The sequence below is a fragment of the Microcaecilia unicolor genome, chromosome 1 (genome assembly GCF_901765095.1).
Source record: "Microcaecilia unicolor chromosome 1, aMicUni1.1, whole genome shotgun sequence".
Classification (NCBI taxonomy): Eukaryota; Metazoa; Chordata; class Amphibia; order Gymnophiona; family Siphonopidae; genus Microcaecilia; species Microcaecilia unicolor.
This window is the reverse complement of record NC_044031.1, coordinates 736,762,795-736,786,842: the sequence shown is the minus strand read 5'-3', so window position 1 is coordinate 736,786,842 and position 24,048 is coordinate 736,762,795. Positions and strand designations below refer to the sequence as shown.

Genomic DNA, 24,048 nt, shown 5'->3' with positions numbered 1-24,048 from the left:
AGAACCCATAGCCTCACAAATCCTTCCAATTATTAAAGTCCACCTTCCTTCTCTCTTCCCTTACTTAATCTCTATACAATACTAAGTGTATCTGATATCATGGAATGACTATGTCATAACAAACTCTGTAAGCCAAATTAAGCCTGCAAATAGGTGGGAAAATGTGGGATACAAATGCAATAAATAAATAAAATTTTGTAAGAATATCATGATTCACCATGTCAAATGCGCTAGACAAGTCAAACTGCAGAAGGAGGATGTTGTTGCCAAATGATATTTCATGTTTGAATTTGGATATTAGGGTAAGTAGTACCGTTTCTGTGCTGTGGGCAGGTCGAAAGCCCGATTGCGACTCTTGTAGGATGGATAATTTTTGTATGAATTCGTTGAGCTGGGAGGTTACTCTGTTTTCCATCAGTTTGGTCAGTAGGGGGATGGAGGCCACAGGTCGGTAATTGGTGATGTCGTCTGCTGAGTTCTTGGTGTATTTTGGTATTGGTGTAAGTAGCATATTACCATGTTCGATGGAGAAGGATCCTTGTTGGAGGAGGAAGTTTAAGTGAGTGGTGAGGTCTGTAATGAAGCATGCTGGTACATTTTCCATTAGGTAATTAGGACATGGGTCAAGGTGGCAATGGGACTTAGAGAGTTTGGATATTGCTGTTGAAATTTCTTCAGTGGTAAGAAAGGTGAAGTTTGTCCAGGAGCGGTCAGCCGGAATTCCGTCCATGTCTGGGTCTAGTTCATCAAGAAAGCTATCGATACTGGTATCACTTTGGGGAATTGTGTTGCATAGGTTGGTGATTTTGTTTTTAAAGTATTTGGCTAGTTGGTCGGCAGATGGACAGTTTGATGGTGATGTTGTGATTGGGACGGTGTTAAGACGATTTTTTATAAGTTGATATTATTTTCTTATATCTGTTCCAGTGGCTGTAATCTTCCTTGTGTAATAGGATCTTTTGGCTTGCTTGTGGGGTTTTTTTTGTGACTGTTTCCATGCATTGAAAGTGAGGTTGTTATTTGAATTACTCCAAATTTTTTCAAGTTTTCTAGTTTGTGACTTGAGGTTTTTTTAATATGTCATTAAACCATGGAGAAGGGTTACTTCTATGTAGAGTTTTGGAGCGTAAAGGTGCTATTTCATCCAGAATGAGTTTGCACCTGATATCCCATTCTGTGAGGAAATGATTTGAATTGGGATGTGTTGACCAGTCGTTATTATAGATTTGGTACCAGAAGGTATCTTTGTCGATCTGTCCTCTGGTGTTGATTGTTAAGGGTTCAAGTGTTATAATCTGGTCCTTTTTACACCAATATAAAAGATAGGGTTGTTTTGTGATGGTCAAACCAAGGTGAAGCGGACCAGTGGATGTCAGATATGAGGAAGTTTTGGTCTGAAGAGTGTTTGAAGGAAATGATGTCAAGTGAGTGGCCTTTGATGTGAGTAGGTTGCAATGGGGGTAGGTTAAAGTCACATAATTGAAGGAAGTCAATACACTCTCGGGTATGGATAGAGTTGGAGTCTTCTAGATGAAGGTTCAAGTCACCAATTAGTAGTATATTGGAACTACTAATGCATGCGTTTGATATAAAGTCCATGAATATAGTTTGACTAATTTTCCAGTTGTTGGGAGGTCTGTAAAACAGTATGCAGGTTAGGTGGTCACATAATATGGAGTTGTAGAGTTTAATTGAAGCAATTTCGATTTGTGGTGAGATGGACTCCGAGATGGGTTCTGTGGAGAAGTTAGTTCTGTGGATAAGTGCTATGCCTCCCCCTCTTTTGTCTTTTCTAGGCCAATGACATATTTTATAGTCAGGGGGGCATAAGTCTAGTATGATGGGATCTTTAGAATCGCGGATCCAGGATGTTAAGCAATCCATCCATCCATCTAGCTCCCTGTTGAGGGTGTTGGACCTGCTTAAAGAGTTTAGCTTGTTTACGAGACTGCAAGTAAAATCCATAGCATTTGGTTTGAATGGGAAAGTTCATGTCTTGGCTGTGGAGTTTCTCTCTGAAGTATACTGCCCTACAATGGCAAGAAGCAAGTGCTTCAGTAAAGATAGGCACTTGCTTCTTTTTGCCATTGTAGGGCAGTATGCACACGATTGGGCAAAATATTTAGGGTTATATGTGCTTTCCCTGAAGTTGTATAGGCGTAATGTTAAACTGTTATTGGTGGAAACACAAAAATAGCTGGTTAGATACCATGATCTACCAATATTGTTATAGGCCCTGCTGCAGATAACTTGAGCTAAGCTTTAGTAAATGACACCCAAAGTGACTAGGAGTGGAGGAGTGGCCTAGTGGTTAGAGCACTGGTCTTGCAATCCAGAGGTGGACAGTTCAAATCCCACTGCTGCTCTCCTTGTGATCTAGGGCAAGTCACTTAACCCTCCATTGCCTCAAGTACAAACTTACACTGTGAGCCCTCCTGGGACAGAGAAATATCCAGTGTACCTGAATGTAACTCACCTTGAGCTACTACTGAAAAAGGTGTGAGCAAAAATAAAAATAAATAAAATAAATAGGCAGGGTAATTTGATTAAGATCATGTTCCATGGTGTTTTTGTGTGTTAAAAAATTTGCCTTTGGTACTTTCTAGCATACAGGTTAATAGGTGGATGAGAGTGATCAATCAGTTTTATTGGCATGGTAAGAAATATAGGAAGAAGATGAAGCATTTACAGTGGTGAATTAAGGATAGAGGATTAGGCTTCCCTGATCTGAACTTATACAATGTGTGTTGTTTCATGAGATACGATAGACTTAGTGGAGGATGAATCCTATTCCTTAGCATTTGCCTTGCAGGCATCAGTGTGTAAACTGGAGTGGAAAGAGAAGTGTTTTGAACTGTCGACATTTACCATTTTCTATCACTTTCTCCTATTCTCTGGCTACCCTTTCCTCATAACCCCAGCTCCCCCCATGGACACAGTCATTTTATGTACATTGAATGAGCCATTACAGATCCAAGAATAACAATCAATATCCACGAACAAGAACAATCTCCCTCCACCCTCCCCTAAGCCTCCACCCCAAATTGTGGTAGTCACCCCATCAACTCCACCCAATATCTTCTGGAAAAGCTGTGGCACTAGAGTCCTAATAAATGGATTTCAAATCTTATAATCTTCTGTTTCAGCCTCACTTCAGCTGTTAATCTTTCCTTTTCTGTTAATTTACTTTCCTTAGGTCTTAATCACATCAGTCTAAATGAGTGGGTTTTGACCCCCTGCCAGCTAAACCACAGAAACAAACTCAGTGCTGGCTTCTCTCCCATTACAGGTGGCTGGTGCTGTCTTCAACTCCTCATCACCCTATGCCAAAGTTAAAACAATTGAAGGCAAACTCTTATGTTTTGGGTTTGCAATTCACCACCAAAGCCAAACCTAATGCAGTTAAAAACATAATTTCTCCCCGAGTACTGGGGGGGGGGGGGGGGGAGGCACCTAATAATACGGGTAGGATTTTATGAGTTGAGTAATCCGGGGAGGATTGGGGGAGAGCAGAAGGGGGGAGTATATTATTGTTCTTTTCATTATTTCTTGGAAACTATCAGAGCCAAGGTCTTCTGGATTGCTGTGGGATGGGGGGGGGGGGGGGGGCGGGGGTTGGGGGGGCAAGGGATTGAGGGGGAGGAATTCTATCAAGGACTCAAATTAAGTTTGGTTGTTTTTTGTTTTTTTTCAATTTCACCAATCATTTCAGGGCCAATAAGCAAGGAGTGAGAATTCTATGCACAGAGGGTGCAACTACCTTCAAAGTGGGCTACAACATCCTTACGGTTACTTTTCTGATAGCATCATAGGAGGCTTTTGAATAAACTTGACAGGCTGAAGATAGGACCCAAAGTGGTGAACTGGTTGACGGACAGACACCAGAGGGTGGTGGTTAATGGAATTCACTCAGAGGAGAGAAAGGTATGGAGTGCCTCAAGGATCGGTGCTGGGGCCAATTCTGTTCAATATATTTGAGACTAACATTGCCGATGGGTTAGAAGGTAAAGTTTGCCTTTTTGTGGATGATACCAAGATTTGTAACAGTGGACACCCCGGAGGGAGTGGAAAACATGAAAAAGAATCTGCAGAAGCTAGAAGAATGTTTGGCAATTAAAATTCAATGCAAAGAAGTGCAAAGTGATACAGTTAGGGAGTAGAAATCCAAGGCAGTGAGAGGCTAATATGCACAGACAGAGAGAAGAATCTTGGGGTGATAGTATCTGAGGATCTGAAGGCGCCAAAACAGAGTGACAAAGTGGTCGCCATAGCCAGAAGGATGCTAAGCTGTATAGAGAGAGGTGTAACCAGCAGAAGAAAGGTGTTGATCCCCCCCCTGTACAAGTTGTTGGTGAGGCCCCACCTGGAGTACTGTTCAGTTTTGGAGGCCGTATCTTGCTAAAGAAGACTTGAAGCGGTCCAGAGGGAGGCAACAAGAATGATATGGGATTTGCGCCAAAAGACATATGAGGAGAGACTGGAAGACCTGAATATGTATACCCTAGCACAGAGGAGGAACAGGGGAGATATGATACAGACATTTAAATACTTGAAAGGTATTAATATAGAAACAAATATTTTCCAGAGAAGGGAAAGTGGTAAAACTACAGAACATGAATTGAGGTTGTGGGGTGGTACACTTAAGAGTAATGGCAGAAAACTATTTTTCACGGAGAGGGTGGTAGATGCCTGGAATGACCTCCCGAGGGATGTGATAGAAAAAAAAACTGTGACAGAATTAAAAAAGGTGTGAGATGAACACAGAGGATCTCTAATTAGAAAATAAATGATATAAAAAACAAAACTTAAAGGGCTGCCTATGTGTTTGTATGTCAAGTGATGCTTAAGACAGGGCCAACCTTTTTTTTCCAGACAATCCTGGAGAAAACTCAAGATCTCACTCAATGAAGCTGAGAGTGGAGCAATGTCTCTGTCCTCACACCATGCTTCGAAGATCCACCAGACAAGAACATAAGCTATGGAGATAGACCGCTTCCTAAAACTCAACAAGGTCTGAATGACACCAGGTGAATACCCCTTTCTTCAGCAACCTTGCCCACTCAACAGCCAAGCCATAAGCGAGAACAGAGCCATGTTTGGCATCTGAACTAAGGCCAGTGCTGGGCTGGCTTGTATGGTCTGAGTCCCGCATATGGCGATCTAGTTTAGGGTGGGCTGGAGAGAGCTTTGACAGAAACTCCAGTGCTTTGGAACGTGAGGACAGTGCCAGGCAGAGTTTTATGGTCTTTTTCCCGCAAATGACAAGACGGATTTGAATAGGCTGGAATGGGCTTTGACAGCAACTCCAGTAGTTGGAACATAAGGACAGAGTTGGGCTGACTACTATGGTGTATGTCCCAGAAACACCAAAGAAAGACCATAATCAAGTAAATAATATCACGTTCATTGTTGATTTAAATCTTGAATTGATAATGTATGTGATTGTAGGGCAGACTGGATAGACCATTCAGGTCTTTATCTGCCGTCACTTACTATGTTATATGGGGAAACAAGTAGAATCACAGTCCTCTTTTCAGCCCCAAAGACTGAATGCTTTTGGTCTGAATGCTCTTTTCAGCCCAAAAGACAGTGTATGTTTTCAGGGCAATTTTAGGCTAGTACAGTGTGCTCTCTGTACTAGCCTACAGTGTGCTCTCTGTACTAGCCTAGCACTGCCCTCAAAGCCTACACTGAGGACAAAGGGATGTCCTCCTCGGTAATATCCAACCACCTAGAAATCTCCAAGTGCTGCCGTAAAGGAGTACAGCCAGAACACAGCAGCTTGCAACAAGGAGGGGTCAACACCAATCAAAAAAACTGACCAGACCACCCATGCTGAAGGAGGGAAGGAGCTGCTGCACTAGTACTGCTCATGGTCTTTGAACTTGGATAAACCAGGGCTAGTACTGAGGGAGGGGGAGGGACCCAGACCCAACAGAGCAAGACTCAATATTTTTTTTTCACCATGGTGAGGGGGGGGGGGGGTGTCCCTGAACAATGTGCTTCCCTTTGATCATGTTTTTACAAAATAAGGACAACTACCCTATCCTTCCCGTCCACTGGGAAGGAATATAAAACCTTCAGTTTGGCCAGCTTAAGGCTAGAATCAGGCATGTAAGCCTGAGGAGATCCCATCTCTAGTTATCACAAGCAGCAGGAAGTAATCGGTGGCGAGCGTTGGGGGGAGGCAACTGAGGAATATAGGATCCTCCTGCAGATTACTGAATCTCATAGCCCATCCGAGAGCTACCTGGAGATCAAGCCTTAAAAATAAGGATCAGCAGCTTCTCTATCCCAAACAATTTTCCCACTGAGACATTACCCTTTTTTAAGAAGGCAGTCTCCCTCTATCTGCCAACTGGCTCTCACCTTTTTCTCTTGTCCCAGTCAGTGAAATGCTTTAGTACTCCAAACATTGCTAAGGTCAACCTGTGGTTACTTCTATACAGACACACAGATTAGGGTTAGGAAGGCTCACAGTGGAATCCGAAGGTGCTGCCAAAAGCAAAACCATCCTGGATTTTTTTTCTTTTTATAATTATTCTCATGCTGTAGGAATTTTTCATTATTCACAAGCATAATCTGGCTTTAATGGCACTCTAGAAAGTTTCAGATGTGTAGCGGACAGAGGGGCAGAGAACCAGTTCCTCAGGCTATTCTCACTATTGCTTCCCTAGCTGGAAGGCAGGGGGGATGAGAGAGGAACTCCAACATGCATGTGAGGCCTGTAGAAAACTGGAGCTTTCCAGGTTCCGCCATGCCCGAGAGTAGATATGTAGCCTTCATAAACTTCCTCATTTGTTATGTTTATGTGTGTGAGATTCTTAATATATAGGGTACCACTCTTTCTGTGGTACCAGCAAAGTGTTTTTCATATTTCATACAGGTACAGTGGTTATTTTCAGAGGGAAAATGAGTGATAAAGGGCTAGCATGACTCACCGATATATTTTTAGAGGCAATAAAATGTCTGCTGATCCCATCAATACTAGGTCTGACCAGGTCTTATTCCATGCGCACTGCATGGGCCACAGCATAGTCTGGAGAATACATTTTATTTTGTTTTTTTACTGGATGCAATAATACACCTGGCCCGTTTGTTTGTTTGCCTGCCTGCCTGCCTGCTGCAGGCTAAATGCATAAGCTGACTCACTGAACTGCCATGACTTACCTGAAGTAATATCTCCTTTTCCCAGATATATTGGAAGCATGAGGAGAGAGAGCGGATCATACCCGCCTACCTAGTACCTACTTGTCTGACTGCTCCCAAGCCAGGCCCAATGCACCAGCTGATATACAGAACTGCCATCAAACTTACCTGCAGCACATTACCTTTGTTTTTCCCCAGACATACTGAAAGTGTGGGGGGGGGGGGGGGGGGGGAGAGAGTGCTAGCACTTCAGACCCTTGAGTCCAAATGTGACAGCACTACAGGAAACCAGAAGCCTTGTGGAAAGCTTTTTTTTTTTTGTCACTGACTGCCTCCCTGTTGCTCTCCAAGGATAAAGGAAGAGTGTGCCGACTGTAGCTCCATAAAGGGTGGTCACTGGATACTACTTGGTACTGGACTCACTGGTACAGAAACTCAGACCCCAATTAAGTCTGTACCCAAGAGGGGAGGGAGAACAACCCCAATGGACTGTTGCATGCAACATCCTCCAGACTGTCTATGCTCCATCAGGAATCTGGGACTACAGCCTTATTGTGAGCAGCCTACTCTGCATACAAATAGTTGCAACATCAGGCCACACATCTGTAGTCTGCTGGAAAAAAAATCTGAGGAGCTGAAAGCAACACTAGCACCCTATAAGGGGAGTAAAGTCAGCTCTGAATTTTATTTTCTCTGGTTCTATCTACTGACAGGGAGACATAACTCATTCATCTGGACTGCTCTGAGCCCATTCTCGCATGTCAAAACAGAACTTGCCTTGAACTATCCGACATTGCTGCTTGGATGTCCAACCACCAACTGAAACTGAACATGGCCAAGACCGAGCTTATCGTCTTTCCACCAAAACCCACTTCTCCTCTTCCTCCGCTCTCGATCTCAGTTGATAACACCCTCATCCTCCCCGTCTCATCTGCCCGCAACCTCGGAGTCATCTTCGACTCCTCCCTCTCCTTCTCTGCACATATCCAACAAACAGCCAAGACCTGTCGCTTCTTCCTCTTTAACATCAGCAAGATTCGCCCTTTCCTCTCTGAGCACACCACCCGAACTCTCATCCACGCTCTCATCACCTCTCGCCTTGACTACTGCAACCTACTCCTCACTGGCCTCCTTCTTAACCATCTATCCCCCCTTCAATCAGTTAAGAACTCCGCTGCATGCCTTATATTCCGCTTGAACCGATATACTCATATCACCCCTCTCCTCAAGTCACTTCACTGGCTTCCAATCAGATACCGCATACAGTTCAAGCTTCTCCTTCTTACCTACAAATGCACTCAGTCTGCAGCACCTCATTACCTCTCCACCCTCATCTCCCCGCCCGAAACCTCCGCTCACAGGACAAATCCCTCCTCTCAACACCCTTCTCCACCACCGCCAATTCCAGGCTCTGCCCATTCTGCCTCGCATCACCTTATGCATGGAATAAACTTCCTGAACCCCTACGCCAAGCCCCCTCCTTACCCATCTTCAAATCATTGCTCAAAGCCCACCTCTTCAATATTGCTTTCGGCACCTAACCTTTATACCTTTCATGTAATCGAGAATGCCCCAAATTGACTACCCCTACTTGACTGACTCTACATTTGTCCATTAGATTGTAAGCACTTTGAGCAGGGATTGTCCTTCTGTGTTAAAATTGTACAGCGCTGCGTAACCCTGGTAGCGCTTTAGAAATGTTAAGTAGTAGTAGTAGTAACTACTGAAAATGGCATAAGTTAGATCTAAATCCAAATCCATATTACCAAATTTGCTTGCACTCCTCAGCAGCAGCTTTTGGTGAGGGAGAGGCAGCAAAGGTAGAAACAGAAGTAAAAACAATTGACTTCTTCTCACCTGGTGCTTTCTCAGATACCAACAGACCCTTCAGTTTAGTGATCAGCCAGTCCACCTCGTCTAAGATTTTTGTGATCTGACATAAAACCATCAGCTGAAAATCAAATACCAAAAGAGTCATCTTAAGCCTACACTAACAAGGATTAAAAGCAGGTATGGCAGACAAGAACCAGTTTAGGCTCTCTTACTCCTTTTATATACTTGTAAGTCAGCCATTTGGCTATCAGCATGGAAAATTTTAAGCACACTGCATGGATTCTCTAAAGCTTGTGGTCCATGGAATCAAATCTACCCTCTGAAAATGTGGGCATATATACAATGCAAGATAAGGAGAAATTAGATCTTACCTGCTAATTTACTTTCCATTCCCGATGGGTGGGTACATGCACTCCTACCAACAGGGGGAGACTGAGAACTATTGACTGATATCAATGTGTAAGATCCTGTATTTCTATTGACAAGGCAAAAAATAGAGAACAGAAACAAACATTTGAACAAGAACAACAGATCCCCCAATCAACTCACGGTGGGGAGAGGGGGGAGCAACCAAACTGAAAACTCAGACTATCACAACAACGGCTAAAACCCGAAAATGTGCACACTGTCCCCAGTTAATTCCCAGGTGGGTTCAGGAATGGTCTGGATAGACTCAAGGAAAGTAAATTTGCAGGTAAGATTTAATTTTGCCTTCCTCAGCATCTCTCCAGACCATTCCCAATGAGTGGGAAGTACCAAAGCACTACTCAACAAGGATGGCTCAACAACAGGCCCTGAGTCAATATCGAAGCCCCAAAACACATGTCCTGCTGCACCTGGACATAAAGCCTGTAATACTTCACAAAGGAACGAAGGGACAACCAGGTTGCTGTTTTCCAAATATCCTGTGGAAAAAAACAGCGAATGCTCAGCCCAGAGCGAAGCCTGAGCCCTTGAGGAATTAGCCTTTAACACTTCCGGCACATGACTGCTGTAAGCGATAGCCTCCTTGATCGATCGAGATACAGAAGCCTTTGATGCTATTTCCCCTTTCCGCGGACCCTCGTAAAGAGCAAAGAGGTGGTCCTTCTTCCAAAATTCTTCCGTTCAACACATGTAGCACCGTAGAGCTTTGTGCACATCAAACCTGAACAAGGACTCAGGAGAATCCTTCCCCCCAAAAAACATACAGAGAAATAAACCGATTGACATGAAAAGGAGAAAGCACCTTTGGCAGAAAGACAAGAAAGGGTTCCCTACATGACAAAGCTTGTAACTCTGAAACATGGTGAGCCAATGTGATCAACCCCAAAAATACCATCTTCAGATAGAGATCCTTAAGAGAAGGCTGTTTCAAAATTTCAAAGGGTGCCTTACTTAAAGCTGACAGGACCAGATTCAAATCCCATGGTGAAACAGCCTGCCTGAAGGGAGGCCACAAACTTTTAAATCCCCCCCCCAAATGCATAACATCCGGATGAAGAGCAATAGAACAACCCTGAAACAAACCTCGAAAACAAGCAAGCGCAGTGAAATGAATCCGAAAAGAAAGACAGGGCCAACCCTTTTTTCCAGACAATCCTGGAGAAAACTCAAGATCTCACTCAATGAAGCTGAGAGCAGAGCAATGTCCGTATCCTCCACCACGCTTCGAAGATCCACCAGACACGAATATAAGCTAAGGAGGTGGACCGCTTCCTAAAACTCAACAAGGTCTAAATGACACTTCTTTCTTCAGCAACCTTGCCCACTCAACAACCAAGCCGTAAGCAAGAAATGAGCCACATTTGGTATCCGAATGGGACCCTGAAGAAGATCGCTAACCTGCACACACACACCAGATCCCCGTAACACGAGTGCCTTGGCCAGTTTAGAGCCACCAACACCACTTGCCTGCAAGGACTCTGGATCCGTTGCAGAATATAGCCTACGAGAGGACACAGAGCGAAACATCCAACCACTCCGCCAACAGTTTCTTTCTGAGACTGAAAAAACCTTGAGTCTTTGTGTTGGCTGACGGTACTCATGAGATCCATCACTGGACATCCCCTCTGACCAAAAACGTCGCGAAAGGCTAGGTTCAACAGACACCACTTCCTTAGAGCCAGGAGATGTCGGCTGAGTTAGTCAGCTTCCAGATTGCAGCCCCTGCTACATGAACAGTTGAGAGCAACAGAAGATGCCGCTCCGCCCAAGCCATGAGGTCGGCCACGTCCAATGTCAGGAGAGGACTCTTGGTAACCCCCTGATAGCTGACATAAGCTACTGCTGTCGTATTGCCCAACAGGACCCGGACTGCCTGGTGTCATAAAATTACCAACACTCTAAAATCCCAATGCACAGCATATTAATTTGCGCCAACTTATACATATGATATGCAAGGTGTTCACCACACACACTGATTCTCTGTGTTATTGCGTTTCACCCAAGGACCAAAGCCTTCTGACTTACACTAACTGGTCATTGGCTCCAATATAACTTCAGTGTGAGCACTTTATTACAGTTTATTGAAGTTTTGTATGAAAAGTAAAGCATATAATTTGTCACTTATCTTCAATTGTATTCATATTTCAATTAGTGCATAGGACTGCAACCAAAACGGATGTTTCACTGTTGCCGCATCAGGGCAACAGTCCTAAACAGACACCAATTCTTCCTGTGTCTTAATTACCAAAATGGCATCTGGAAATTAAGACACCGAGGAAGGGACCAGTGTCAGTTTAGGACTATTGTGCTGATGTAGCAACAGCGAAACACGGTAATATGTAATTTATCTTCAAAATCAAGCATGGTACCGGAAGATTGGAAGGTGGCCAATGTAACGCTGATTTTTAAAAAGGGTTCCAGAGGAGATCCAGAAAATTATAGACCAGTGAGTCTGACGTTGCTGCCGGGCAAAACGGTAGAGACTATTATAAAGAATAAAATTAAAGAGCATATTCAAAAGCATGGATTAATGAGAAAAAGTCAACGTGGATTTAATGAAGGGAAATCTTGCCTCACCAATCTTACATTTCTTTGACGGGGTGAACAAACATGTGGATAAAGGTGAATCAGTCGATATCGTGTATCTGGATTTTAAAAAGGCATTTGACAAAGTCCCAGGAAGAGCTGCCTGAGAGTCTAGAACCAGGCCCTTCTTCAAACAGAAGGCCTGGTGAAGCAGTGGCAAAAACTCGGGCAAAAATGGGGTTCCAGCAGCTGATACATTGTGACGCATAAGCACTGGTGGCTCATCCGCAGCAGAAACCCCCCCCCCCAGTGCCTGACTGTAACATGGCAAGATTTCCCGCCAGAATCAAAACCTCCAAGTCTCGTGGCCCAGGAACAACTGCACAGGAACAGGCCACAGGAGCTGCCCAAGTCTCCTTTACAGAGCTACCCGACTTTACAGAGTCTGACGTCAGTGCTGGGGAAAATGGTAGAGGCTATTATTAAAAACAAAATTACAGAGCACATCCGAGGACATGGATTACTGAGACCGAGTCAGCACGGCTTTTGTTTGGGGAAATCTTGCCTGACCAATTTACTTCAATTCTTTGAAGGAGTAAACAAACATGTGGACAAAGGGGAACCGGTTGATATTGTGTATCTGGATTTTCAAAAGGCGTTCGACAAGGTACCTCATGAAAGGCTACAGAGGAAATTGGAGGGTCATGGGATAGGAGGAAATGTCCTATTGTGGATTAAAAACTGGTTGAAGGATAGGAAATAGAGAGTGGGGTTAAATGGGCAGTATTCACAATGGAGAAGGGTAGTTAGTGGAGTTCCTCAGGGGTCTGTGCTAGGACCGCTGCTTTTTAATATATTTATAAATGATTTAGAGATGGGAGTAACTAGCGAGGTAATTAAATTTGCTGATGACACAAAGTTATTCAAAGTTGTTAAATCATGACAGGATTGTGAAAAATTACAAGAGGACCTTACGAGACTGGGAGACTGGGCGGCTAAATGGCAGATGACGTATAATGTGAGCAAGTGCAAGGTGATGCATGTGGGGAAAAAGAACCCGAATTATAGCTACGTCATGCAAGGTTCCACGTTAGGAGTTACGGACCAAGAAAGGGATCTGGGTGTCGTCGTCGATAATACACTGAAACCTTCTGCTCAGTGTGCCGCTGTGGCTAGGAAAGCGAATAGAATGTTGGGTATTATTAGGAAAGGTATGGAAAACAGGTGTGAGGATGTTATAATGCCGTTGTATCGCTCCATGGTGCGACCGCACCTTGAGTATTGTGTTCAATTCTGGTCGCCGCATCTCAAGAAAGATGTAGGAGAATTGGAAAAGGTGCAGCGAAGGGCGACAAATGATAGCGGGGATGGGACGACTTCCCTATGAAGAAAGATTAAGGAGGCTAGGGCTATTCAGCTTGAAGAAGAGACGGCTGAGGGGAGACATGATAGAGGTATATAAAATAATGAGTGGAGTGGAACAGTTGGATGTGAAGCGTCTGTTCACGCTTTCCAAAAATAATGGACTAGGAGGCATGCGATGAAACTACAGTGTAGTAAATTTAAAACAAATCGGAGAAAATTGTTCTTCACCCAACGTATAATTAAACTCTGGAATTCGTTGCAGGAGAAAATGGTGAAGGCGGTTAGCTTAGCAGAGTTTAAAAAGGGGTTGGATGGTTTCCTAAAGGACAAGTCCATAAACCACTACTAAATGGACTTGGGAAAAATCCACAATTCCAGGAATAACATGTATAGAATGTTTGTACGTTTGGGAAGCTTGCCAGGTGCCCTTGGCCTGGATTGGCCGCTGTCGTGGATAGGATACTGGGCTCTATGGACCCTTGGTCATTTCCCAGTATGGCATTACTTATGTACCCTCTGACACCGGAGGCGAAGAATCCTAGACACATTGTTTCTGGAAGCATGGCAAAAAACAATCGAGATGATTCACCGTACCCCACAGACCATGCAGCAGCACACCTTGACAGAAGCCACCACCATAACAATGAAGCAGCCTCCGTGGTGCCCAGCTAACAAGCTTCTCACCACTCCCAGCGAAAACTCACTGCTCAGTGTCCGGAGCTGAAAATCCCCCAATAAGGATTTTTTTCCCCCTTGGTAGTCCTGTTCAACCTGTGGGGAAGGCACTCAAGGAACCCCTCCCAAGAATGGGGAAATGGGCTGAGGCACAAACATGCTACAGACAGAGGGTGGGCGAAGGACTCACAGCACCGGAGTTTACACCCCAAGGCCAAGACCCCCTCACCAGTATCCAACAGCTGAATAATATAATTCCTCCTTTTTTCTTTTAAAACTTTTTGTCCCAATCCATGCAAACCTGTGCCTTTTTGTTCTTTTCTTTTTTTTTTGGGGGGGGGGGTTGGTTTTTTTTTTTAATGGGGTCAACGTGGCACACCCAAATCAAACCCGATGAAGCAGAGCTGCACAGAAATCTTTGGATGTCTCAGGGTTCCACAAGACCTTATACAGTGACATCAGTCAGTAGTTCTCAGTCTCCCTCTGCTGGTAAATGTGCATATACCTACTCGTCAGGAATGGTCTGGAGAGGCACTGAGGAAAGGACACATATTGTGGTTTCCTTATCCCATAGTTTTTCCTGAAGGCCAGGGAGAAGAGCCTTGGTGATGCCATACTCACTTAAGGTCAATAGAGTATATCATGCCACTTTACTGCGGAAATTGTTAAAATACCTTACTTTGTGTAACTTGCCTACTTATAGCATTAAGACACTCACACAGACGGTAGGTGCTGCTGTCTTCGGGTTTACAATTGCAAAATGGCACGGCTTCTCCACTTCTATATCCTGAAGATGAATATAAAATGTTTTAATCAAAATCAGCATAGCAAAATCCTTTTTGTCCACTAAATGTGGTCTGGGCACATTTTCTTAGATTCAACAACTTATGAATGCAAAAGCTAAGGTCTATAACCACCACGACCTCACCTCAAAATAATGATTTTGTATTAATGACTCAAAGACAGCATTTATTTTGTGTCATTTTAACAAACATAAAGCAAACAAAATGTTATTGTGTAAAGAATTAATATTTTTGCACAGAATTCTTCCAGGAGTATTCTCCCAGGAGTAACATTACTTAGTAGACACTAAGAACTATGGAAGTAATATTAAGGCACGGAAATTAGCATTTAATTTACCTAGCAGTTGTGGTTATTTTAAACCAATATACCAGCCAGCACTGAATATCCAGGTATAACTTGACTGCCAGCACTTATCCGAGTACTGGCGATATTCAAACTGTTATCTGGGTATGTCACTAGATAAAATTAGGACAGCCTTTTGCTGTCTGGGTTGTTGTCTGGTTAGCGAACTGAAAATCACCACTAACCAGGTAAGTGAAAGCTCCACCCCTGGACCGCGCTGGCACTACTCAGACAGTGCTGAGGCAGTTTGGATTTTTAACTGCGTTATCTGGATAATGCCACAGTCAGTGGGACTTATCCAAGTAGCAGCAACTCCTACCCAGTTAAGTCCTTTTGAATATCAATCCTTACATTTTCAGAAGCTTAGTCTGATAATCCAGTGCCAAAAGAATTTTCAAAAAAACAGGTTGTGCATGCTTGCATAAATTAGGGAGTCTATTTTCAAAATGTTTAGACATCTTATCATAGCTGCTCTTAGGAGCAGTGAACATTAATGATCAGAAGCTGCAACGGGAACTGTTCTTAGCGACAGAGCTTTCAGACATTATTATTATTATTATTAACATTTGTACAGCGCTACCAGACGCACGCAGCGCTGAACACCTGACACAGAAAGACAGTCCCTGCTCGATAGAGCTTACAATCTAAAAATACAGACAGACAAGACAATTAAAGGTGAGGAAAGTACTGGGTGAGAAGGAACAAGCATAGAGGAATTGAGTAGTGGTTAGGAGCCAAAAGCAGTGGTGTCAAAACACAGCTGTGTCAGGAAGCAGGATCCTTAGTGAGAACATTGCACAACATCACAGTAAATTCCAGGGCGGACATGAATTGTTTCAATGATCATTCAAATACATAAATTCCAAAACTCTCAAAAATGTGGGGGGAAAAAAGGCATTGATGGGGACCATAATTATAAATGTGATAACAGCCTGCAAAGATGTTTGATAATATGAGTAGGAGTATCCCTTCTCTTAACTTAGTGAATTCCTGAGAAATCATTAAAAACAAACTAGTTGTTAATCTCAGCATCTACATCTCATCTCCTCTCTGAAGCTGTGACAGTAAAGGACCAGGAGTGTGGCTGTGTCAACCTACCTGGTCAATGTCTCCCAGGTGCCCATGGATGTCCTGAGACAGCTCTCGCAGCATGCTCACCGGACTCTTGAACAGTGTATGGAGACTGAAAAGCAGGTTCATTAAACCTTTACAGAATTGGGTATCCTCTGGAGAAAGAAAGAAGTAACAGAAAGCCTGCAGATCAAGCTTTAAGATGATGGGATTATGTATCTTTGAAACTCCATTACTCCACTTCCTGACTGAAGTGCTCTTTACATAAAGGCCAGTTCATTAATACTGGTGGCACTGAAGCAGCTGATCTTAATATATATGCAAGGCCATAAAACAATTGCCTATCCACTGGATAGTTTTCATGAGTTTGTTCTGGCGAATTAGGAATTCCGTTTCCCGATTAGTATTTTTTGAATGCATACTGAGGATGACTATATCATAAGCAATTCCAGTGCACCTACAAACTGTACTGTACTCCATTTTCCTGTTGAAAGAGACACCTGAACTATAAAATCAGTAGACAGTTTGAAGATTGTTCTGAAAACCAGTCAGTTTTTACTGCTAAAACTAATTTGTTAGCTCACCAGATAGATCATAGTTTAAATATTAGCTGCTCCCCTAATCCACCTATCAACGCTGAAAGAGCAGATTCAGGAACTGAGATTAATCTGGATTCTTGATACTGGCAGCCTTGTGGACACTTCTCCCCTCCCCTAAACATTTAATGGTTCAATTACTACAGAAGCCCTGGGGTCAAACTAGTCACACATAAGCCAGAAACTTAGGCCCAGATGCACAAAACCTAATGAGCCAGCAATGTGGTTTTTAAACTGGTTCTAGCCAGTTTAGCGAACAAGTACAGCAAGACATGCACAAAAGGGTTCTTCGAGCTCTTTTCCTATCATGGTAGCAGCTAATAAAAATGGAATGCAAAGCTATTATAATGAGCTATTACTATACAAATGTGCAAGCAAAGCAATGCACAGTCGTTTTCCAACCCGATGCACAGAAGCAGTCCCACCTTTACCATGGAAAAGTTAACAGGTGGTTAGGAGCTGCCGGTATTGCCTGGTGGCTGGCTGAGGAGAGCTGTCAGAGCTGTGGACTGGCCAATCCTCCCAGGGAAACGTTCTACCCTTGATCTTTCACCACTGCCCCTGCCAGTACTAGCCCCAAAAAAAGATAGGACGCCAGTAGTAGTCTTAAGGCTGGATGTGCTCATAAGATCTCTGTTGATTTGTCACTACACAGTTACAAATCCCCCCACCCCGAACTCTCTGCTTGAGCTGTTCCAGACTGGTCAATCACGCTTAGCTGGCACCAGCTTCTCATGTGCAGATCTCATTTGTCACTACATGCAGCTACAAATCCCCCACCTCCACAGTTCCCTGCTCGAGTCGTTCCAGCCTGGTCTCAGCTTCTCTGGTGTCAGCTAAACGCGCTATGATTGGCAGGCAGGCAGGGCAATTGATAGCAATTGGAGCCTTCCTGGGAAAAGTGGTGGCAGGAACAAGCATCTTGCAGAAGTGTTTATTTGGATTTAAGGTAAACAAAAAAATGCTGTGGACTGCTTTTATACACGCAGCTTGTCTGCGTGCATGAAGCCGTCTGTGGCATGCGCAGAGCAGCCATGCTTAACGATTGGCTGCTCTGCGCATGCTCAGCTGATCGACTTGCTTCCCCCCTTATGAAGGAAATCACAGGCAAATGAGTTAATGAGCAGCTCATTTGAATGCGATTTCTTTCATGCATGCCTGGCTTTTTCAACATCGGTAACCGGCAATGGGGATTGATAAGGTAAGGGTTGTTTGCGCGGAGTTTAGTGCATCTGGGCCATAATTCACAAACTACACCCTAAGCCTTCTGGGGTCTTTAAATATCTGTCTGGGGGAGAAACCAGAAAAGCTATAAATCAAACTCACCAATGCTGCTCTCCTTACAAATCTTCATAGTCCAGGACAACATCTGCACAAACTAAAGAAGAAGCAACAGTCTTTATGATGAACACATTTCTGCTAGTGTCTTTTCATCAAAGTTTAGAGTCCAAATAAGACTGAGACAGCCCGATATTCAGCCAGCAGTGCTAAGTGTTTTGCAGACTGTTAAACCCAGAAATTCAATGCCAGGAACTGAATTTCAGGGTTTCAAGAGCAGCCAAACACGCAGCCAGTTAAGTGCGATATTCCCTAAGCATTACCACATAAAGATAGGTCTGACTTTCATGCGGCTCTATTTATGCGGTTACCTTAGCCAGTTAAGTGCTGAATATCGTACAACTCCACCCTGGAACACCCCCAAATTAGCCAGTTTTCAGTTCGGCACTAACTGGTTATTTTCAGTGGCACTAGCCAGTTACGTGCCACTGAAAATTAGCAGTTAGCTCCAACAGGCGATTTATCTGACCAGAAGCCATTTCTGGCCAATTAAATCGCTTTGAATATTGACTCCCAGAGAGTTTTTAAAAAGGCACCTAGGTGCCTTTATGAAATAGCCTCCTATAATGAAATAGTACAGCATAAATTCTCTTACACAAATTTACCCCTGCTCCAATAGTGTAATTCTATAAAGAATTATTTGCAGCCTGTTCTATAAAAGAAAGTAGGCAATTGTGGGGCTCAAACGCGAGTCAGGATCAAAACAGCCAGGGCCCACCCATTTATGGCTCAGGCCCACCCAACAGTAGCACATGTTTAGTGGTAACTGGTGGGAATCTCAAGCTCCGCCAGCTGAAGATTTTCCCCTGGTAGTAATGAAAACGCTACTCTCCACGACACTGGCACCTGCGCATGCTCAGTTTTCAGTGCATGCCTGCTGCCAAGGTGAAAAGAAGCATTTTCCCACCAGCTGAGATAATTTTTTTTTTTTGGGGGGGGGGGGGGGGGGGGGAGAACACTTGGTGCTCACCACATTCTTGCCTAGGCCCACCCAAAATCTGTTGTCTGGCTACGCCCCTGGATCAAAACACTAACACCTCATGGCAGGAAGATCTTCCATTGGTTCTCGGTGCACCTTAGCTCCTAAGATTAGTTATCAATAGGGGATGGTTTCTTATTAAAATGCTTTTTTTTTTCTTCCTATTCTAGCTTCCTGCAGTGCTGATGACTAGCTAGAAAAATAAAACAGATGGAGTTAGACATGGGAGTGTAAAGAGCAAAGCGCTCCCATATCCACTTAACTGGAAATTGAACATCTTGAACAAGAACAAATCGAACTATATATTTCCTCTTTCCTTTTTTTTAATGGTGGCTCTCCATCCTTCTCTAGTCACTTATAGGATTCACATAGAAAAATACTCAAGTCTGTGTATCCAGCATGAAAACAGCTTTGCCACGTACCTGCTGTGATGATGCTTCCAGCATCCTAGACAAGGTAGACAGGATATTCACAAGCAAAACAGCTTCTTTGCTATTGAAGTTGTCTTCTCCGTTACTGAGCTGGTTACCAAGAGACCGCTGAAGACCAGACACAACCAGAGTTAATTAGCATACTTACTGCAGTACAAGAAACTGAAGCTGAACCATCAAGCAGGCACATTCTCAAATGCTGGGTCAGCAAGAAATATAAATAAAGTGAAAACAGCTGAGGTGCATGGGATTTGGTGAGGATTTGCACACTAACATGTGAAAAGGGCTACAGCGTTGGATACAGTTTACTTTTTAAAAGTTTCCTAGGAAGTGTGCTATTAAGTTTAAAGGGAAATCGTGTGTTTTTACTGAGCCTAGTCATTTGGAAGAGTTTTGTGTAGCCAGGAAACAGTGGAAGTAAGGTCTGAAGAGGGAACTAGTAGCGTTGCACTTGCTGACAACTACTAGTTGACGGTAATTGATGCAACAGCCACATATTGGGATCCGTTATTGGAAACCCTTTTTTTCTGGGGGAGGGGAGAGGAAGTTTCTTTTACTTTCTGTTTTTCTCCCCTGATAGTGGGCTTGAGGAGTTTGCCGAGTCTTTATGTTTTATGGGGGGGGGGGGGGGGGGGGGGGGGTATTTGAAATTTAAAGAAGTCTTTATTAAACAGTTTGAGACAACAAAATAGATCAGATATAACAAGTCAGTAAACTGAAAATAAAGCAGCACAAGAAATCCCAAAAGGGAACAAGTCACAACAGCAGTTATCCAAACACAACCTAGAAACTTCCATGTAGTATAATTTTTAAAGAACAGAAACACCCCCCCCCCCCAAAAAAAAACAAAAAAAAAACACATAATAAATCCTATATAATAAAACGCACCTCCAACATTCTGAAGCTGACTGCATGGCTGAGGCATTCCTGCTCTCTGTATCCATCTCCTGAATTGACATCACGTACTTCCGGGTTCGTCACAAGCAGAAGTGACCAACCACACGAGGTTTCTCGGCTTCAGAATGTTGGAGGTGCATTCTATTAAATAGGATTGGTCAGTTCCTTGAAGCACAGCCAGAGCTCAGCGTCCTGCACAGTAACGCTCAGACACCAGAGAGAGAGGGGGGGGGGCTGACACCAGAGAGAGGGGGGGGGGCCTGACACCAGAGTGGGGGGGAGATATCTCTGTCACACACACTCTCTCTCTCTCACAGTCAATGTCTTTCTCTCTCTCATTCTCACACACTGTCTCTCACACACTCTGTCTCACACTGTATCACATTCACTCACACACTCTCTTGGTCTCATAGTGGAGGAGTGGCCTAGTGGTTAGGGTGGTGGACCTTGGTCCTGGGGAACTGAGGAACTGAGTTCGATTCCCGGCACGGGCAGCTCCTTGTGACTCTGGGCAAGTCACTTAACCCTCCATTGCCTGCAGCATTGAGCCTGCTATGAGTGGGAAAGCGCGGGGTACAAATGTAACTAAAATAAAAAAATAAAAATACTCAGTCTCACAGAGAGTCTGTGTCTCACACACACTCTCTCTCTCGCACACACTGTATCTGTGTGAAACACACTCTCTCTCTCTCACACTGTCTCACATACGCACTTGCACACACTCTCATTCCCACACACACACTCTCTCTCACAGACACACTCGCACCCAGGCTCACTCTCTCTCTCTCACACACACACTCGCACATTCACTCTCTCACACACAATCACTCTCACATACACTCTCTCAAACATACACACTCCGAGGAAAACCTTGCTAGCGCCCATTTCATTTGTGTCAGAAACGGGCCTTTTTTACTAGTAAATAAATAATAATCACCCCATCACAGTACCCTTTAAGCTTCCACAAACAGCAATTAAAATGAACATTTTGAAGTAAAAGGTTCCCAAACCTCCTATCACTTAGACAAAGTGTTTCCACTAAGAGCCCTCAGTCTCTCCATTTCACAAATATACCACAGCTTATTTAACCACTTTATCAAAGAAGGGACCCGAGGGGACTTCCAAGAAGCAGGCCAGTGCAACTCTAGCTGCCGACATGGCATGACGAACCAACAATGACTGAGGCATGGTTAGACCCGGAGGCTTACCCAGAAACAGGAAATATTCATTTGTTGTAAGCTGAACTTCTTTTCTTTCTAATATGTGGGTGATGCATGATCATTTGTTCCGATTTTTTCTTATTTGTAACTAATATTATGTTTAATAAATAAATGTAAATTTTAATACAAAATTATTCATGTCCACAAAGCAGACAATCTCAATTTCATGTTTCATTCATGAAAGAAAGGTTATCAATAGAAATCAAACAAAATAAAACATGGAAAAGAAAATAAGATGATACCTTTTTTATTGGACATAACTTAATACATTTCTTGATTAGCTTTCGAAGGTTGCCCTTCTTCGTCAGATCGGAAATAAGCAAATGTGCTAGCTGACAGTGTATATAAGTGAAAACATTCAAGCATTACTATGACAGTCTGACAGGGTGGGAGGATGGGGTGGGTAGGAGGTATGCATGGAGACATCAAAGCATATCATTGATATTCTAACAGGATGGGTGTCAATATCAATGATATGCTTTGATGTCCCCATGCATACCTCCGACCCACCCCCATCCTCCCACCCTGTCAGACTGTCATAGTAATGCTTGAATGTTTTCACTTATATACACTGTCAGCTAGCACATTTGCTTATTTCCGATCTGACGAAGGGCAACCTTCGAAAGCTAATCAAGAAATGTATTAAATTATGTCCAATAAAAAAGGTATCATCTTATTTTCTTTTCCATGTTTTATTTTGTTTGATTTCTATTGATAACCTTAAGAGTGGACTAACACGGCTACCACACTCCTCTATGAAAGAAAGGGAAACTAAGTAGGTCATGGTTATCAGGGTGCATCTATATCATTTTATTTCTGAAGTTTTGATCAATGCAAATAAACTTAATTCTATAAACAGAAAAAGCTTGCTTGAAAGTAGGGTCCTAATTTTATTTTGTAATTGATATTAATACATTGTTTTTTCAAATTTACCTGAAACTGTCTAATTTGGAAAGTTGCTTTTTCAGTAACATTAATGTTTTCTCTTTCTTCTTCATCCTTCTCCATAAAATCTGTGGAAGGAATTACAAACATAAATCACTCCAGACATCAGATTCCCTGTTCCATATTTTTATACTGCCTGCAACTGCTAAAAAGGAAACATTTATGCTTACCTGCTAATTTGCTTTCCTCGAGTCTTACCAGATCATTCCAGATACATGGGTTTTACTCCTCTACTATTAGATGGAGATAGAGAACAGAAGCTTATGGCCCTTACTCTATATAGGGTACTATGCAGCCTGCAGCTTCCCAATAATTTGGTTACAAAGCAACACATGAACCTCTCTCTCTAAAGTCCAGCAAATGTCCACAGCCACCATTAGTCTCACCCCCACCCCAGCCTGAGCTGAGAATACTTAAAAAAAAATTTAATTAAAAATAAAATAAAAAAAAACCTCTACACATGAAACTTACAAAAACCTCAGACAAAAGCGCCCAACAAAATACAACAGGTCACCTAAAATATATACGTTGATTGGGTGAGAATATGGATTGGCTTGATAGGAGTCAAGGAAAAAAAAAAAAAAAGGCAAGTCCAAATTTTTCCTTCCTACGGTCCAACCAGACAACTCTAGAAGCATACGATGTAATGAGGCACCCTTTAATCCAGGAGTGCATCTGTAATGCTCTAAGTATCTCCACCCCAAAGGCAGCATCCTAGCTAGCACAAACAGCTGGCAGTGTTTTGTAAACGAATGTAAGTATGACCATTCGCCACCCTAGAGATCTCTGCAGGTGACACCAAGTGTAGTTTATCCCAAGTGGTTACCTACATTCTGGTCAAAATTGCTCTTAGGAACTACTCAACCCTTCACAATACAGGCCAGAGTGATTCACTACTCCCTTTCTTTCCCCCCTTACAAAAGAAAGAACAAAAGTGATCAAACCTAACAAAACCTTTCATTCCAACTCTTTTACTGGTCCCCCACCCCCACACACACACACAGTGCCCACACACACACACAGTGCCCACACACACACACAGTGCCTGAGGTCATGCTGATGTGGAAGAGTGTGAGGGTGGCACCAGTCTCTACTTCATACAGAAGGTTTTATGTACTTACAGTACAAACTACGTTTCTATGTAAACTCCAGGGGAAAAATTTGTTTGAAGGTGAGGCTCTGGATTCTCCTCAGACTGGTCAGAGGCATCTTGCTGCCAAACTAGCAACCCCTCCACCCCACCCCCAACACAGTAGCCCAAAGCAAAGATAGCACCTATTCCTACAGTGCAGATCTCTTGGAAAGCTCCCCCTGGACTGCACCAGAACCAATAGCCCCAGCCTCAGGGAGCTCTCTTTCCTACTGCTGGCTGCCACAGAAGCCTCTGATTTGCTTCCTGTGTCTCACAATTGCTCCTCTGGGCAGCCCAATATTTACAGTGTCCAGCGCTC

At 43.4% G+C, this 24,048-nt stretch overlaps 1 protein-coding gene across 2 annotated transcripts in view; it reads right to left on the bottom strand.

Moving 5' to 3' along the window:
* FANCI (FA complementation group I) overlaps nt 1–24,048 on the bottom strand; it is a 188,926-nt gene that overhangs the window by 25,873 nt on the left and 139,005 nt on the right. For both annotated transcript variants that reach the window (XM_030189691.1, XM_030189690.1), the window contains 6 exons: nt 22,586–22,665; nt 19,527–19,643; nt 18,114–18,165; nt 16,219–16,346; nt 14,693–14,761; nt 9,007–9,100 (listed from right to left, as the gene is read on the bottom strand). In XM_030189691.1, coding sequence (XP_030045551.1) covers nt 9,007–9,100; nt 14,693–14,761; nt 16,219–16,346; nt 18,114–18,165; nt 19,527–19,643; nt 22,586–22,665 — 540 coding nt within the window. The remainder of the gene's footprint in view (nt 1–9,006; nt 9,101–14,692; nt 14,762–16,218; nt 16,347–18,113; nt 18,166–19,526; nt 19,644–22,585; nt 22,666–24,048) is intronic.